Source organism: Neltuma alba, unplaced genomic scaffold (genome assembly GCF_004799145.2).
Source record: "Neltuma alba isolate B1F8T4 unplaced genomic scaffold, ASM479914v2 tig00004130_pilon, whole genome shotgun sequence".
Classification (NCBI taxonomy): Eukaryota; Viridiplantae; Streptophyta; class Magnoliopsida; order Fabales; family Fabaceae; genus Neltuma; species Neltuma alba.
This window is the reverse complement of record NW_021633576.1, coordinates 1-19,009: the sequence shown is the minus strand read 5'-3', so window position 1 is coordinate 19,009 and position 19,009 is coordinate 1. Positions and strand designations below refer to the sequence as shown.

The 19,009-nt window shown below is 32.5% G+C and overlaps 1 protein-coding gene, 1 long non-coding RNA gene and 1 pseudogene across 2 annotated transcripts; all 3 read right to left on the bottom strand.

The window, feature by feature from the left end:
• Nucleotides 1-10,505: 10,505 nt before the first annotated feature.
• On the bottom strand, nucleotides 10,506-12,392 carry LOC114743776 (uncharacterized). Its single transcript, XR_003740025.1, has 4 exons — nucleotides 12,344-12,392; nucleotides 11,657-11,783; nucleotides 11,106-11,196; nucleotides 10,506-11,013 (listed from the first exon to the last, which is right to left on the bottom strand). It is a non-coding gene; the product is annotated as an uncharacterized LOC114743776 (long non-coding RNA).
• An 11-nt stretch (nucleotides 12,393-12,403) lies between these two features.
• Nucleotides 12,404-15,618, bottom strand: LOC114743774 (putative disease resistance protein At3g14460). Its single transcript, XM_028931992.1, has 3 exons — nucleotides 13,468-15,618; nucleotides 12,638-12,736; nucleotides 12,404-12,518 (listed from the first exon to the last, which is right to left on the bottom strand). Exons 1-2 carry the CDS (start codon nucleotides 15,248-15,250, stop codon nucleotides 12,723-12,725), a joined length of 1,797 nt encoding a protein of 598 aa, XP_028787825.1. The 5' UTR covers nucleotides 15,251-15,618; the 3' UTR covers nucleotides 12,404-12,518; nucleotides 12,638-12,722.
• Nucleotides 15,619-15,637: 19 nt separating this feature from the next.
• LOC114743780 (putative disease resistance RPP13-like protein 1) lies at nucleotides 15,638-17,281 on the bottom strand (annotated as a pseudogene).
• Between the last annotated feature and the right edge of the window lie 1,728 nt (nucleotides 17,282-19,009).

Genomic DNA, 19,009 nt, shown 5'->3' with positions numbered 1-19,009 from the left:
TAAGTTAATCTAAACAAGTTCAAAATCAAAATCATGATTTTAAAAATGCTTTTACGGTATAGGAAGTAAATATTTAAAAGAATTTATCTTGATTTATGAAAAAGTACTTTTAAAAAGCCCCTTTTACTGAACCTAAACACCCACAAATGCAGTTACATATCATTTTTTATATATTTAAGACTTTTTTTTCTGTTTATCCAACTATTAATTAATTATTAAGTTCAACTTTTAAATTTTTATTTTCACTAAAATGCCCTCTTTGATATAATAATTATTTAAAAATTTATATTTGCTAAAAGTAATTTTTTTTGCAACAAAAAATTTGCATATATTTTCAAATTTTTTAATACGTTGTAAAATTTGCAAAGTTTAATTATATCATAAAATTTTCTAATTGCAAAATTTCCTCACATTTACTGAAATTTATTAAATTAAATTTTTAAATGTTTAAAATACATATTTTGAATGCATAGTTTTAGAAGATTCATGAGAGTTAACTATTTAAATTTAATTACATATTTTTAAAATCGAAGACGTGTAAATTTAGATTTAATTACATGTTTTTAAGATAGATGATGTGCAATTAAGACAGAATACGATGGGGATTAGAGCATTTTACTTTAAAGATTATCCATGAGAATTTAAGGAACACGTACTAATCAAGTTCACATGGTTTAATAAATTTCTATTAAGATTAATATGATTTTTTGTCCCCTAAGTTTGTGCTTGTTTTGATTTTAGTTTTTTAAGTTTTAAATAATGAGTTTTGGTCTCTCAAAAAGTAAAATAATCTAAGTTTTTATTAAATTATGTAGATCAATATTTTAAGCAAAAAAATTTGAGCGAACAAAATTTATAATTTAAAACTTAATAGACTAAAATGAAAATATTAATGAAGTTAAGGGGTTAATAATTGTATTAAACCTTTTATTATTATTGAAGCCATACTACCTCCTTGATCGTCTCGTCTTTTTGCCTACTGTGAACTGTCCCCATCATGCAACAGGGACAGCTCACACCCCATAGTGCTCATTAAACAAATATTAAGTTGAAGACCATGATTAAATTAATCAGCTTCTTAATTGCCCCTGATTGACGCTGATGATTTCTTTAATTTTTTGTTTTCATCGTGTGGAAAAGTTGACAAACAAATGTAATAAGTCTTTTTGGTTAAAAAAAAAAATCACCATCTTTATGAAAGCAAGTGCTTATCTAGGTAATTTATTTAACGGTCAAATTTAATTTTTATTTTCATTTGAGCATTATTAAATATTTATTTTACATTTAAGTAATATTTGCACTATTTATTAATTTGGAATACTTATTACTCCCTAAAAAAATTTAAAGATGAAGATATCGTGAACAATAACAAATGCTAGATTCAAATCAACTTGTTAAGTACTCCCTCCGTTCCTTATTATAAGAGACGAATAACCGAATTATGTTGATAAAAAAAACAGTTAAAATTAGTTAAGAACAATCAATGTGTGAAAAGTATAATTTTTTTTCCAAAAATGTCCTCATTAATAAGGGGAGAGAGCATGAGAGAGAATAATTAAATTATTAAAAGAGAGAGAAGTGGGAGGAAGAGAGAGTGTGAGTTGGAGACAATAAATATAGGTAAAATAGGAAATCAACACAAAAAAGTAGATATAACTTTTAAGTGTCTCTTATATATAGGAACATGCCATAAACATCAAATGTCTCTTATAATAAAGAACAGAGGGAGTAATCGATTAGCCAAAAACATTATTCCATTTGATTTTAAATATAAGTCATTTTTAATTAATTAAATCCCCCATGTTGTTTCAACATCACTTCGTCAATGGTTCGGTTCTCAGGAATGGGCTCAGCGGCTGTGGAGGAGTACTCAAAGACTATTCAGATAACTGGATATGTGGTTTTTGTGCTAAGCTCACAAATGTACCTCCAACCATTGCGGAACTGATGGGGATACTGCACAGCTTGAATTTAGGTTGGACTAGAGGTCATCGAAAGATTCTTATTTACTCAGACAGCATGGAGGCTATCAACTTGGCGACTTGGGGATGTGAAGGAAGTTACCCTTTTAAAAATTTAGTTGATGATATCAGGTTTACTATTAATAGAGACTGGTGTGTTGTCTTTTGTCATGTAGGAAGGGAATCGATCCCTCTAGCTGATTCTTTAGCTAAGTACGCCCATAGGATTGACGGAAACTTCTACCTGTTTGATCACTCCCTTCCCGACTCATCTGAGACGGATGGGGAGTAGTTTGTAGAGGCTGTTTTTTATTTTTGCGTTGTTTTTCTGTATTTCCTTCCTGTTGTCCTTTTTCATTCAAAAAAAAAAACATCACTTCGTCAAAAGTTGAATGGGAAGGCTCCAATAGTAGACTAGACGGGACAATATTATTTTCTTCATTCGAGGACACAATTGTTTATTATTCGCGAGGAGGTTAGGTGGAAAATTGAAAATGCCATGTGACTGTACATAAACAATTTGTTTAGCAAATAAAATTAGTCGTATTGAAAAAATAGCAATACTGAGTTATAAAGGGGTTTGGTTCAACCTAAAAAATATTTTTACATAAATTGAGAAAAAACTCCTCTTGTACTTATTTTGTATATCATAAAATTATTTTTAAACTTATGATTTGGTTTCTATCTTGACATTTTCATAAATCAACTTTGTTAAGCAGCCAACCAACTAAAATTATTAAGAAGAATTATTATAAAGTATTAACTAAGAAATATATTTACTAAAAGATCTCATAATAATTAATCAGGTTGTAATGACAAGTTTCAGTATAGAAAATAATAACACATTCTAATTTCTAACTGTTAACTTTTTATTGAGATATTTTAGTAATTATATTCTTCTCATGAGACCTTGCCCTAATTTTTTCAAATTACTACTTAATTAATTAATTTGGATGTGGATAAACAGCCACATAGAGTAAACTTTGTTTCTTCAATCCTTAGTCTTTTACACTATATTTGGTACGTACCTAAAAAAATATATTTAAAGTGCTAGATGCATAAAAAATATTTTAAGGTGTTAGATGTATTTGAAAAAAATATTTTAGAGTGTTGTATGCATCACAAAATATTTTAGGGTATTGAAAATACCTGAGAAATATTTTGGGATGGTAGATGTATCTTACCCATTATAATATCAAGCCTAACAAAATACTACCTCCGGTCCTAATTATAAGACCCAGTTGACTTATTTGAGGAGATTAAGGAAGTAAGTTAAGTTAGTTATTTGTAATAAATAAGTATTGTCATTCCTAAAATATCCTTGCTAATTAAGTGTATTAGCTAGAACTATCATTATTAGAAGGACTATCTTGGAAAAAAATACATAAATATGAGAGACAAAATGGATTGGGGTCTTATAATTAGGACCAAACAAAAAGTCAAATGGGGTCTTATATTAAGGACCGGAGGTAGTATATTATTAAGCTTTGATAGGTTCGCTTACCAAACACAAACGTTAAGGCTTGCCGGCCTTTCATGCTGTCTTATTTTACTTAGGTAATCAGGTGCCTTCTTGTTACTTAATTTCTACCCAACAGCCATTGGCATTTAACTAGTCACAAAGTTAATCACTTCCCAAATCTACAATCCTATTGCTGCTATGACCTCTCCTCTCTGTCACCATTCACAAGTGATGATTGTGAAGAGATGACGGCAGCCGATGAGGAGCGGCCGGCGCGAGAGTCTAAGGAGTTGCAGCAGTGTTCATGAAAAGCGGCAGAAGTGTTCGGCATGCTTTCCCGAAAAATGACGGAGTAGAACAAAGTACTTTCATCGCAATTTTTTCGGAAATTTTTTTTTACGTGTGGTCCTTTCAACAAAATTTGGATCCTCTCTAGAAAATGAAAAGGATTATTTTAGAAAAGCAAAAAAAGGGACTTATGATGTCATATTGTACGTAACCCTTCTCTAGAAATTTGAACACACACACACACACACAATGTGTGTGTGTTTGTAGATAACTAACATTTTTAATGATTAATATGTAACTACAAAACTCTTCAAAATTTTAAAATTATGCAAATCACACTCTCAGCCTTAATTAATTATCCGTTATTTTGCTAATAAAATATAACATAACAAAAATTTTATTTATATTTAGAATGTTATATGGGATGGCACACATATCTCATTTCTTGCAACCCCATCTCATTGGTATGAAAGATGAGGCTGATAACAACTATCGCATACAAGAAGCTGGAAAATTATTATTGTAAAAATGAATCCCAAAGCAACCACATTAGTATATATCAAAACAATGGAATTGAAAGAGTGAGCTCAAGTCTATTGTCTAAATATTCACTGCGTTGCAAAGAAAATGACAGTATATCTTATCTGCAAACAGTTTATGTTTTCTGTTCTTTTTCCCCATTTTTATGTGCAGAATAAGTTTCAGCTTCTTCCAAGCTACCAAAAAATTTTCTGGCAAATCATCAAAAGTTAACTCATTTCAAAGTTCTCAAAGCTCCACATCAAAATTTCCAAACACTGCCGGGAGGAGAGATGAGAGACAATTTTAACGATCTTGATTTACAAAATTAAAGAAATAAGGTTAAAAATTTTTAATTAATTTTTATTACTCTTTTATCTTATATGTTCTCTTTATTAAAATTTTAAAACCTCCATTTTTCAATTTTTCAAATCAATTTTATTAAAATTTCCTATCCCCTTTTATTTTCCTCATGCCAAACATAAGATTGAACTTCACATCCGGTATGCATGGTTATTAACAGTAATTAAACTGAACCATTGCATGAAAATTTGCCGAGCCTTGTTAATTCTAAGAATAATGGAGGATGAGAATATATTAGGAAAGATGAAATATCAACTACTTGTAATGAAGAATAGGATTTTAAATGAGTTTAGGAGTGTTTTTAATGAAAAATAAATAAGAATTTTACACTTCTAACATATTCCCAATTAGTAATATTTAACAGAATTATTTTTCAAAGTATTTTTATTTTATTTTATTAGGAACCAACTGGGACATATGTACAACACGCCACTAGGCCAGTTCAATGAGAAGTTCAAGAATTTTTAAGGGAGAAACAGTAGCATATAATACTGAATATATACTCTGTACATTCAGGTTCTACATATGCTAGTTCACTGGTATTAAGATCGAAAACATTAATTAACCAGTTCAGTGAGTCGGAGTTAACAGCAACCCTTCTTGCCGGGTATTTAGGGTGCTTGGATTAGTTTTTTGGATGTTATTTTACGGATCGTAAATGAGTATGTGAGAAAAGTTTTGTCTTAATTTATGTGAAAGTACTTTTTTTTGAGTGCCTTTCAGGGGTTTTCAAACACCATAAAATTACTTTTAAAAAAAAGTAATTCAAACATCCTAATTGAGCAAGAGGAGTTTATCTTTGATAGACCGGAAAAAAAAAAAAAACTGGATAGTATAATGAGTCCAAAGGAAATGGGCCTGGCTAGGTTGGAGATTTGGAGGATGATGAGGGAATCTAAAAGGACAATAATATAAAAGGAAAATTGGTTAAAAATCCTTACTTGTAAATTTAATTGGCTAAAAGACCTGAATTAAAGCAAATATAACTATGATTTGTAAGCACAACATATCTTCTGTTGTGTGTAACATGTCATCAATAATGTGTAACAATTATCAATACTAAAGTCATTCGCCCACAGCAAAAGATATACTACACAAAGCAGAAGATACGTTGTACTTAGGATCATACTTGTACGTGTTCAAACTCAGATCCTTTTAGCCAATTAAATTTTCAAACAGGGATTTTTTTTACCAATTTTCCCTCATATAAACTCAGATAATGCTCTCAAGAATTAGCTTCCAAAGTTGCTTTTAGAAAATGAAAGGTTTTCCCTGAAAGCATCTTTTATTGCAATGGTAGAGTAGAAGTGCGTTAGGCCCAAGTAATGAGATTGGGATTATGTTAAAAAATAAATTAAAATTCACTTACAGCAGACATATCATAACGGTTTTTTTTTTGGGAAAAAAGATATTAGATATGTTCAATGGGCCAAGAAATTGACAGTCTCTAATCTGATAATAGATATGATTTTACTAAATTCCTTATTTACGAATTTCTAATCTGCAAGCTACCCAAAAAAATTATTTTTTTAAATAACATAGGTTCTGTATAACTAACATTTCTGTTTACCAGAAGTTTCATATTATGCTTTAATTAAATTAATTTAAAACAAGTAACTAAATATAGTTAGTGATAAATTAATTAGAGATAAGGGAAGAGAGAATTAGGCACCACAAGATCCAGTCCTCTTGAAATCTACTCAAGAGATTTTCTCATCATAAAAATCCATTATAAATCCTAGTAAGTTCTAAAGCGAGCTCACCTACAACTCTTACAAATCACAATTTTAAAATTTCAATCTACTCACATTTCTTTCCTTTTTTTTTTTCCCCGCCAGACTGACTAGTCACATTTCCATCCACTCTCGCCGCTTAGGTTATAAGTTTGACTTTAATTAAAAATGCTATGTGGCATAAGGGGGGAAAAACCTTAAATTAGCGGCAAGTTTGTTTAAAAAAAAAATCACAAAAAAAGAGATTTTAGCTAGGCTAAACGTAAAACAGTTGTTGGAAGTATAAGGCAATTGTTGAGAGAATTTAAGCTAGTTAAACATATAGTATAAGGGATATGTTGAAAAAAAAAAAGGGGCTTATTTGAATAATTCAAGTATTAAACTTAACTAAAAGCGTTTTTTTCTTTAATTTTAAACAAATTGTCCCCAAAATGATTTTGTCTCCCATTAAAAAGATTCTCAGAGTGCTGCGTCTGTACAATACGATTCTTCAATATTTGTTGTCATGATATACGACGTAAAATAATTAATTGACTTCAAGAATGAGTTGACATTTTTTTCAGGTGACAAAGTTTAGGTGAGCTGACTGTCAATATTCATTAGGACTCAGAGTTAGGGCATGCCTTTAGATTCAATGAGTGCTCACAAAAGCACGTATAGATTGCCCACTAATAAGGTATTTAGATCGGCAATTTCAACCGACAAATTTGTAAGTTATGAGCCAACTCTTTATTAATTGGACAAACTTTTGTTAGTAATTTAAATATCTCCATGCGTAGAACACTAGCGGGCAAAATCTTTATTTTTAATTGTTATTTTCAAATTTTGATGTCTTATGTGTCAAGGAACAAAAAACCAAACCAGATACTGAATTGTTCGAGATAGTGGGTCAAGAGTTGATAGTCAGATAAAGGTTGGACAGGCCATATTAAATAATAAAATTTAATTGACAATAACAAAATAGAAAAATATTTATAAAAAATAATCACTCAACAAAAAATAAGAAACTGCAAAAATAGTTTAAATATTTAATTGTAACAAAATAACATTAATAAAAATTTTCTTGAGTGGCTCAATTCCAAACGCCATCTAAAAATTTCCTCATACTTCTTTTTTTGGGGACTCTCATTTTTGCGGGCCACCTCTGAATTATTACTCTGCAGTTACCCCTTCTCGATCTTCATCTGGTTACCCCTCAGTCACTTTTCTTACAACTCAATTTCATCGGTATGAGATGAGGTTCATAACAAATATCGAATATAAGAAAGCTGGAAAATTATTATTGTAAAAACCCATATATTATTATACTTTTGCGGTTCTTAATATATAAGCTAATTAGGGAGTTAATATTGGTTCTATTATAAGACTTATTTCATATATTTATGAATTTTTTAATTAACACTATCAATATTCTCCTAACAATAACCACGTAGGAGAGGAAGGGAGGAAATTAAAAAAAGATATGTAGGATGTTTTAGAAAAAACATATCATTTACCTAATTTAACTAATATTCTTAGTCTACTCAAATCAATTAATTATGTCTTATATTAAGGACAAAAGTAGTGAGCTCCAAGCCAAGTCTTTTGTTTTAACATTCAGTATATAGCAAAAGAAAATGATAGTATGTCTTATCCGCAAGCAGTTTATGTTTTGTGTTCTTTTTCCCATTTTCACGTGTGGAATTAGTTTTGGCTTCAAAGCTACCAAGAAGTGTTGTAGCAACATATCATCAAAAGCTCACTAATTTCAAACTTCTCAAGGCTTCACATCAAAATTTCCAGGCACTTGATATAACTTCACGTCCTCTATGCATGGTTATTAACAGTAAACTGAACCATTTAATGAAAAAATGCCGAGTCTCGTTAAATTTTAAGAGTAATATATGGAGGATGAAAATATATTAGGAAAGATGATATATCATTTACTTGTAATGATAAAGAATACGATTTGATAGGATTTTAAATAAGTTTAGTAGTGTTTTTAATGAAAAATAAATAAGAATTTAACATTACTCCTAACATACGCCCAATTAGTCATATTTAACATATTTATTTTTTAAAGTATTAATTAATATTTTCATTCTATTAAGAATCAATTGGGGTATATGTACAACATGCCTCCTCCCTGAATATCTCAAAAGGTTCACCTCTGATAGGCAAAAGCTGGATACTGCAATGAGTCCAAAGGAAACGGGCCTGGCTAGATTGGAAGATGATGAGGCAATATAAAAGGACAATATATTTTTGAATCAGAAATATGTGCTGAGAAATGAGGAAAACCTTCTTACTGTTGTTCCTGGCGATTCAAAGCTATTGAAGTTCATATGTCAGCAAAAGGATTTGTTAGACAAAGGAACTAGATGGATTTTGAGAGATGGGCATTCTATAAGCTTCTTTAATGACTTCTGGCTCTTCCCAAACAGGAAAATTAAAGATTGGGGCCTACGAGATTTGTCTGATGAGGAAAATGAGAGTGTAGTGGCGGACTGGGTGTCAAACAGATCATGGGATTTTCAAAGACTAAAGTCAGTGGTCAATAAGGAAATATTACAGAGATTGATGAGCATTCTAAGTCCTTCTGATGCCGCTGGACATGATTTAATGTCTTGGAATGCCTCTAGTAACGTAATTTTCAGTCTTAAGAGCGCTTATTATCTTCTGGAGGAAAATCCATGCTCTCTTTATAATCCAACTTTCAACCTTATATGAAAATGGAAAGGGGTTGAAAGGGTTCGAGTCTTTCTTTAGAGAACCTTTCTGGATAGACTGCCTACAAAAATATGGAGAAGTAAACGGTCGCATTGTTCTGCCTTATGTTCCCACTGTATGGCAAGTAATGAGGATATATTACATATCCTAAGGGACTGTGATTATGCAAAAGACTTATGGCGGGGAATTGTGAATCCTCTATATTTCTCGTCTTTTTTTCCTGCTTCCTTATGTGATTGGATGTCTTTGAATCTTAAGAAGAATATGGGGAGAGATGGAATTGGAAAATGGGACTTAATTTGGGGTGTTGCAGTGTGGAAACTTTGGCATTGGAGGAGTGAAGTTCTATTTAACAACAACTATGTGAAACCTGATGATCCTCTCAAGGTGATTTGCCATATTTGGAAGAATTATGTATTTGAACCTGAGATTAAGGATTATGATGATAATGTAAAAGCTGTCATGACTTGTGGCTGGTCTCCTCCTCCTCCTGAATGGGTCAAAATAAATGTGGACGGTGCAGTCAATACTCATTCGAGTGATGCTGGATGTGGGGGAGTGATAAGGAACCATAAAGGTGATTGGATAGTGGGATTCTCTTGTAAGATCAGAAAATGCAATGTTCTGGATGCTGAAACATGGGCTATATTTAAGGGCTTGAGCTTGGCCTTGGATTATGGGTCTAAACAGATCATTCTGGAATCTGATGCTAAATGACTGATTGAGCTGCTGACATCAAAGGAGGCTACTTTAAACTGCAGCCTTACAGTACTGCGAATACAGGATTTATTAAAACGCAGTTGGGAAGTCCATCTGAGGCATACAAATCGAGACAGTGATGGTGTAGCCGATCATTTAGCAAAGAAAGGAATTTCTACTTCAGCTTTATTTGACACGTGCCCCTCTTGAATTGAGGGTCATTGTGGAAAAGGAGAGCTTGGGATCTAGTCCCCATCTACTTTAGTTTTATTTTGGGCGCAGCCCTCTCTTGTATTAAAAAAAAAAAAGGGACAATATAAGCTCAGATGAGGCTCTCATGAATTAGCTTCCAAAGATGCTTCACAACCCTACCGGTACAACTTTAATCTAACCAATTAAGTTTCAAACTCAGATCCTGAGAAGGAAATCTCTTTAATGTGGGACAATAGTTTTTCACAAACTCTCACGATAATGTGCATATAATAAATCACAACAATGGTAACAGAATATATGATAATATGAAATTTTACCAAATTCCTTTTTTATGAATTTCTAGTATGCCAGCTACCAAAAACATTATTTTATTTTTAAATAACATAGGTTCTGTATAAGTAATATTTTTGTTTACTAGAAGTTTCATATTATACTTTGATTAAATTAATTTAAAAAACTGTGATAGTGTTTGTGTTAGATGAAACAAACAACTACATATCGTCAGTGATAAATTAGAGATAAGCTACAAGAATTATACTAGTTCAGTCCCTTGTCCTATATCTAGTCCTCTTGAAAACTACTGAAGAGATTTTCTCACCATTAAAATCCGATTATAATCCCACTAGATTTTGCAATGAGCTCACCTACAACTCTTACAAATCACAATTCCATAATTTTTCCATAACTTACTCGTAATTGGTAACTAGAGTTTTACACAGTTCACTCCAAACTAAAACAAAATGTGCAAAAAGTAGTTTACAGCTGATAGGAAATGCAATTCTGCCTCATGAAAATTGTTAATTCCATAATACCCACAAAGCTCTTAATGTTGAAGCCTAAAGAAGCACAACACCAGGAATAATCAAATTTTCAATCCAAACGTAAAATGAGCAACAAAGTAATGCTGCTTTTCTGGTAACATGCAGAAATAATGACCATTGATAATTTTTCGCCTGTAACTCTTGAATTAGCTAAAGGGGATTCCTATAGATATTAGCTTTTTTCCCCGCCTTCCTTGTTCCTCATATGACTCTTCAAAACAGAGCAATTCAACAAGCTCCCTCACCTATTTTGACATGATTCATTAAAACACAATATTAGATTAAATTCAACAACATATGAATCCCTTCAATCACAATAATTAAAAAAATGCATTACCTAAGATGTGGCATCTTCAAGAAACATTTGGCCATTTCTATGCTCATTGAAAGCCAATAACATTCTGCTTGTGAAACTTTAGATCAAGTCACTGAAAAAGGGGAAAAAACAACATCCAATAAAATAGGGGAAAAAAAACCATCAGCCAAATTTTAGCTTTGTGCCTTACAAGCAATTTGTGAATATAAAAAATACTCCTCAATTCCTTAATATATGATCTAATTGGAGAGTTTATATTGGTCTAATATGTAAGACTTATTTCTCATATTTATTATTTTTTTTCCTCGATATTTCCTCAATAACACTCAAGTAGGGGAGGGAAGATAGAATTAAGAAAGATGCTTAGAGTTTTTTGGAAAAAAATATGCCATATTAACTAATTTAATTAACATTCTTCTTCCTTTACTCAAACTAGTTAATTAGGTTTTATATTGAGGATCGAAGGAATATAAGCTTCATATGATGATTATATTAAATTAGAAACATTTAAATTAGTAACTTTCTCCAAAAAGCAAGGAGGCTCATGCAAATCAGGCTGGCTGATCCTTTACCTTGAAACAACAATCTTGAGACGGTGATCGATGCCACAAAATCCTCAAGGACAGGCATGTTAAAGGAGGCTCTGCAATCATTTTGAATTACCCCCAAATGTGACAAGCATACGCATCTCATATATGCCTGCATAATAATTGTAAATTTTATTTTTGAAAGAGACAAGAAGATTAAACGTTCTAGCTATAATTGTAAATTAAATTTTAGACAATAGTTACCGTAGTAGCACTATTTTTGTCCTGATAAATCCTACGTCTTCGTATAAAAAGAAAATTGAATAGCTTGTTTCACAAGATTCATACTTTTTTTTTTTAAAAAAAAGGAGAGGCATTGATATGATGTTATCGGGTGAGCAAATTTTTTTTGAGGTACAAGGGAGCGGGCTCGAACCTGCACGCACACACCCAACACAGACCACACACACTATTCGGCCAAGCAGCCAGTGGTCGGGGAGCAGATTTTTGAATATGTTTGCCTGTTTGTGTGTGTGTGTGTTTTTTTGGGGGGGGGGGGGGGAGGGGTAATAGGCAAGATCTAGCCTTATAATGTTGATATCGATTCAATGATGAAGAAAGGAACTATCATAGTTTTCATTTGCGTTGCGAACGAGGGAAAAAAAAAAAGGAAAAAAAGTACATGCCAATAGATACTAATATGTTTATTTGTTGTAAAATTTGAGAGCTCACCTTTTGAAGAAATGCGACATCTCAAGGATCATAATATACTCCTGTTTTAATGTATGATTTAATTATTGACCTTCAAATAATTAGGCATATTTCCGAACGTAAGAATCTCCAAGGATGGAAATGGCTTAAATGAAGAGGAGGAAATTCTTCCTGAGCTCCTTTTATATTGTCTAACCTGGTAACATCAAAACAAAGAATCAGATCCACTAAAATTAAAAGCTTTTAGATATTTTTATAAGAAAAAAAACATGTAACATTTGAAAAAAAAAAAAAAAGGACTATTATTTAGCCAACCTCAACAACTGGGTTAGCTTTTGCCTGACTTCTTTGCATATCATATCTCTCTCCCTTTTATTTAAAGCATAATTATACTGCTTTGTCATCTCCTCAAACCTGATTCATCAAAACATAATAAATCTTATAAAATCAGAAATATTACTTAACAAATATATCATAACCCCCATCTCATTAGTCATCACAAACATAAGAAAGCTGAACAAACTAGAGACCCATCTGTGACAAAATCAAACCTCCTATGCGACAAGGCTGTGTGTGTGTGTTTGTGTTTCATACTTAACTCATCATTAGTATCACATGATAACTAATTATTGACCATTGCAAACTAAAAATGACATCATCGATTATTCTCTCTCTTTCTTCAGATGTGCAAAAATGGCATAAAAATCTGCTTATTCAAACGAAAATCTAAAACAATAAGTTGGCAGAAGCATGATATGATTTTTGTTTTGTTTTTATAAAAAGAAAGATAGAAAGGTGGAAGTTGCTAGCTTTAACTTAAATCTCACACAAAATTACCATAGCAGTGATATTATTATGTTGATAAGAAAGCACAGCAGTACTTCAAATTAAGTCACATGCTTCAGAGGACTAGAAGTTTTTCGGGAAAAGAAAAATAGCAGACGCAAAGATGGTCCTGCAGGCTGAGCAAATTTTACAACTTGAGGTATATGTGATGTAGGAAAGATGCTTCCTATAGGCTATAATATTGATGGATGCCATAATCATAACGGGAAGACAAAATTTTTATGTGCTTTGGGGAAATGATGAGAACGTAATTGCAAGAAAAAAAAAATACTGAAATGTTTTGGAAATCGAGAGCTTACCTTTAGATGGAATGTACCAAGGATCATGGTATTCGCCATTAATTATTATGGTGGGAATATGAGTGATCTTGGACAAGTGTCTGCCTCCTTGAAAATGGTATCTTGCTTCTAATTTAGGACAGCTCCAAATATTCAGAAACAAAAGAGAGGATGGCAGGCAATCTTCTGGCAAGGATTCAAGCTTTGGACAGCCATAAATGGAGAGCCTCTTTAGAGAAGTAAGGCGGTGAAGCCCTTTTCCATCTAACAATTCAAGATTGTGGACATCAGAGATGACCATACGCACAAGAGAAGTGGGCATCATTTGATTCTTCAGTAAATTCTGGAGAATATTTTCAATTCCACTACCTTCAACCTCAAACTGAGACAAAGAAGTCAGACGATGAAAGCCCCAATTTTCAAAAGGTATTGGAGATAGTCCATTGCAGCCAGGAATGATCAAATATCGCAAGTTAGAAGGCAAGCCACATTGAGGTAATGATTCCAAATTTGGAAGCCATTCAAGAGAAAAGAATTGAAGGCTGGCAAGGGAATTAACATGTACTTCTGACATTGATCCAAGTTTTTGACAATGGTGGACCGCTAACTTTTCTAAGGAAAGATCGGACCTCCCAACATTTGTAAAGGTCTCCAAATTATGACATTGAAAAACTACAAGTTTTTTAAGCCTGGGAAAACAATCTAATGGAAAGGATATCAAGGAATGACAGCTATTATCAATTATCAATTCTTCAATTGATGTTTGGCTTCGCCAAGATTCCTGAGGCATGAACTCTAATTTCTCACAGTCTTGAATTAGAAGTCGTTGTAAAGAAGTGGGTAGACTGTCAGTTGGGAAGAACATGATTGATGGGGCACCAAAGAGAAACAACTCTTGGAGACAGTGGCAGTTCACTGTCATTCTCGGCAAACATTGCAAATTGTAACACCTTTGAATTGTCAGATGTTTTAGAGAGCTGAGAGAATAATCATCAAGGGCTCTCAATAAACCTTGTCCCCCTTGTAAGATTTTTAACTCTTCAATAGATGTGATCCATTGCGAAGATAATGATTTTGCCTCCAACTGTTCACAATTAGATATATAAACCTTTGTCAATGATGGTAGTTTCACAGGCATGTCTCCCCTCAACATAGGACAATAAGATAAACGCAGTTGTCTAAGATGAGGAAAAGGGAATTTGGCAGCTTCACCTTCAAATGGTATCCACTCCTCCCAAACTGGCATATCTTCAAATTCCAGAATTTCCAATAATGGAAATGGTTGAAATGAAGAGGGCTGAACTCTGTTGTAGTAGAACTCACGCCCAATTATCTGTACTAATCCCATTCTTCTAATCAAGAGCTCTTTGAGAGAAGGTAATTGTCCAAACGGTGGGAGTGAAAAGCAATATTTGCAGTTACTGACAGATAAAAAGGTAATATATGTAAATGAAGAATCACCCACCCACTTTGGAAAACTAGTGCCACCATAATAGTCTATCGTCAGTCTTTGTAAATTTGTTGAAGGTTGAAGCATGTCAAGTAACATTTTCACAATCTGTGAATCTTGAGTATCATCACCGTCCCATTTTAACACTAAATCCTCAATTTTCTCTCTCCTCCTCAAGTTTGCATCTAAAGCATCCTCTGAATCCACAACATTTTGTAGCTTCAAAATGGAAAGTTTACCTTGCAGATGAGGAAGTTTGTTTAACTCTTTAATTCCTAATCCATTTGATAGTTTGCCCACCATAAAGCTACTCAAACTTTGAAGATTTTGTAATTCTGTAATTTGTGTTGGCATCTCTTCCAAAGCTGTGCCGCTAATGTCTAGGTGACGTAGATTAATAAGATTTTTTATCTTTTCTGGCAATTCAATGAAATTCCTACAATATGATAAAAGCAAGGTTTGCAGATTGTGAAGTTTAAAAAATGCATCAGGCAACCTTCTAATTGGAGTGTAGGAAAGGTCAAGATATCTCAAATGCTGCAAATCACCAATTGAATCAGGCAACTCATTGACATTGTCATAACAAGACAAAGATAATACTCTCAAGCGTTTTAATCTCGGCAACAAATCATGTATCACCTTTCCAGTCAAATAGGATGGAAACGCCCAGCCATACTTAGATTGAGGTAAAAAAGTCCTCAAACAATTTAACTGATCAAAATTCTCGAACATTTGGCACCATCATACCGTTTTTCTAGTATATGATAAATGACGAAGAGTTTTTGGAATTTCATTGCCTTCAAACCATAGACAACTCTTTCCGATACAACTTTGGCTAAATCATTGATGAGATCATGCATCAAAAACTTTCTTGGATCACCTTCATATTGTTGAATGAATGACCTAGACAATAATTCATTGAAGCACTCATCTGCTTTTGCCTCCAATGTTTTCTTCCCATGGGAGTGTGGAGGAACAAAGCCTTCAGCCATCCATAACAAGACCAATTTTTTTCTCCAACAACAGATCTTTCGAAAAAATTGAGCAATAAGCGAAACATTTCTTCAAATGTGATGGAAGAGCGAGATAACTCAGACGCAAAGCTGGTAAAACATCATCATTTGGTATGTCCCACAGGTTGTTATTAAGAATTTTATTCCATTCCGTTGCATCCACTTTTGAACGTAAAAGACCTCCTATTGTTTTAGCAGCAATGGGAAGGCCACACATTTTCTTGCAATTTTTCTTCCAATTGCTTCTAGCTGTGGATATTTATTTGGATCTTCATTTGCAAATGCATGCTTGGAGAGTAAAAACCAACAGTTATCATCTGAGAGACAAACTCAATTTATGTACGGGAAATGTATGTGTGATTTCAACAACTCTTTGCTGGCGAGTTGTTATGATGATCTTGCTTCCCCTTCTTCCACTGTGAAAAGGAGTTATGAGATCATCCAATCACTATACTTTTCGTTCCATAGATCATCCAACACTATCAAAAACTTTTTATTACTTAGTCTATTTCTTAATTTAACACGAAGGTAGTCTCTATATGTGCTATTATAGACTTTTGAAGTGATGGACTCAACAAGATTTTTGGTCAACCTGAATAGGTTAAAATCATTTGAAATACAGGCCCAAACCTTTAAATCAAAATTGTCCTGGACAGTCTTATCATTGTAAAGGAGTTGTGCAAGGGTAGTTTTACCCAAGCCTCCCATACCCAAATAGTGATCACTCCTATAGCATTACCCTTCGGATCTTCATCACACAGAAGCATTTTCAATAGTTTCTCCTTATCATCCTCTCTACCAACCACAACAAATTCATTTACCAATGATGTTGTAGGTGTTTTATGCCCTCTCGTGCTAACACTTTGCAAACCAAGGATATCCTTTTGTTTGACAAAGTTTTCAAGCCTTCGAGATGTTGCTTCTAGCTTGGAGTTCATCTCCAAATAAAATTGACCAAAAGAAGGAGAAAAGAAGGATCTCACCTTGTTTGTGACACCTTGAGAATCTTTCTTCATCTTGCATCTTAGAGACTCCGTGTGGATTTCATCCAGTAAATCCTCTGCATCATAAACAGCATCTTTCAGTTCTTCAAGCCATTTATTGATTCCATCATTGGTAATCTGCTTCTCTTCTGCATCATTGAGGATAGCATCAAGCATCAACAAAGTCATCTTCAACTCATCCAAGAGAGATACATTCAACTTTCTGTTTTTCATGAAATCTCGAAACTCGCTGGAGGTAATCTCTCCAGTAAGGTCTGCAAAGAAGCAGAGAGCAATGCTTGTCCACAGCTGCTGCAGCCATAGCCTTTTTGTATGGTGGCCGAGATAATGAGAGTGAACAGAGTTTGATCGGAAGAGATAGAATGAAGCTAGTTTAGATTAATCGAGAAAATTAAACCATAAATGTGGACGTTTAATGACTTCTGACCACGGTGTGCCTCAGTACATTCTGGGAAATATCCATCTGCTTCTCAAAATGATACAAGGGGGATATTGCAAGGAAGATAAGAAGGACATGTGTTTTTAATATGGTAGGCCATGCCCAGTGACATTTCCGTTTTTTTTCTTGAAAGAGCCTACGCAAGAATAATTAATTGTCCCAAAATCTTTATTTATAATTGTTATTTTGAAAATTTGATGTCCTCAATTATTTTTGATCCCTCAGATAGTCCCAAATATCATTTTTCCTAATTGTTTTGGTTAGACTACCTTCAATCCTTAATGTAAAATCTAATTGACTAATTTGAAAAGATTAAGAAAGTTACTTAAATTAGTTATTTGTAATAAATAGATATTTTTTTTAAAAAATACTCTTATTAATGTGTGTCTAAATTACAATTAACAGTAACTCATCAACATAAAACTACTATAAAGATTACTTGAAAAAAAATAGATAAATATTAGAGACAAAGTGGATTGATGTTTATATTTAAAACTAAATTAAAAGCTAAACTAGCTTTTATATTAATAATCAAAGGTAGTAAATACCCATTTTTCTATAGGGAATGCGGGAAACTAAATGTAGTGAATTGAAGCTAATTCGATAGTCAAATTAAAATAGAGAGCACGCTATTTTTTCAACTCAAGGGTCGAAAAAAACAATGCGGGTTTTGAAATAAAAAAAAAATCATTTGCAAAACAGGTAAAAAAAAAAAAAGGTAAAAGAAAATATCTATGTCTCGTTCTATGTTAATCAAAAGGTTATGAGAGTAGTACGCTATAGATTGGATTTTTAGATTGAATTCTTGATTATTTGTGTCTTTGATTAAAATATTGATTTTATTTGCTTTCATCATATTTTCTGTTTCCATCATAACCCTCTAAATTCCTCACCAACGTGAATGGGAAAAGACAATGACACGACATTCAATTGATAGAGGTAATTCAAAGTTGCCTCTTTCTTATCTTATTTGAAAGGACTAAACAAGAACCATTCATTTTCGACAAAATATCTTCTAGCAATGAAGTCGAATAAGAAATACTGTCATAAATTATAAACTTTGTTTGTAATCTTAAATGAAGTTTTATATTTAGTAACGGAGGCTGTATTAAGTAATTAATTTATAGATATTAAAAAATTAAGTTAGTTATCTCCAAAATATGCGTGTTATTCCTTTAAAAATGTTTAGTTTAATCTTTTACATTAGAAAATCTCTTGCAAAAGTTGTTTTTAGTATGTATAATAAATAGGAATAATTTGACAAAAGTTAAAATTAAATTAGTACTGCAACCAATAAGAATAATTCAGAAAAATTTATAATTTGAGAGACAAACTTGATTGAATTATATCCAAGTTCTTTATATTCATTATGTTAAGTTTTTTAATTACATATGACCGTGTATTTCCTTTTTGTCATATGGGTTTATAGTTTAATGATAATATTTTAAAAATAGGATATGTGGCAATGTGTGATTAGAAACTTGAATATAATAGATATAACAACTTGATATAAGTATTGTGTCTCAAAGTCAAAACAAACTCTCAACTAATTCATATGTTTAGGGTGAGAAAGACTGTTTATTATAGAGGATTTCAAAATTCAAAAATGATTTCCGATGAGTTAGATTCTATACTTTTTGCAGGCTAAAGTGTTTGA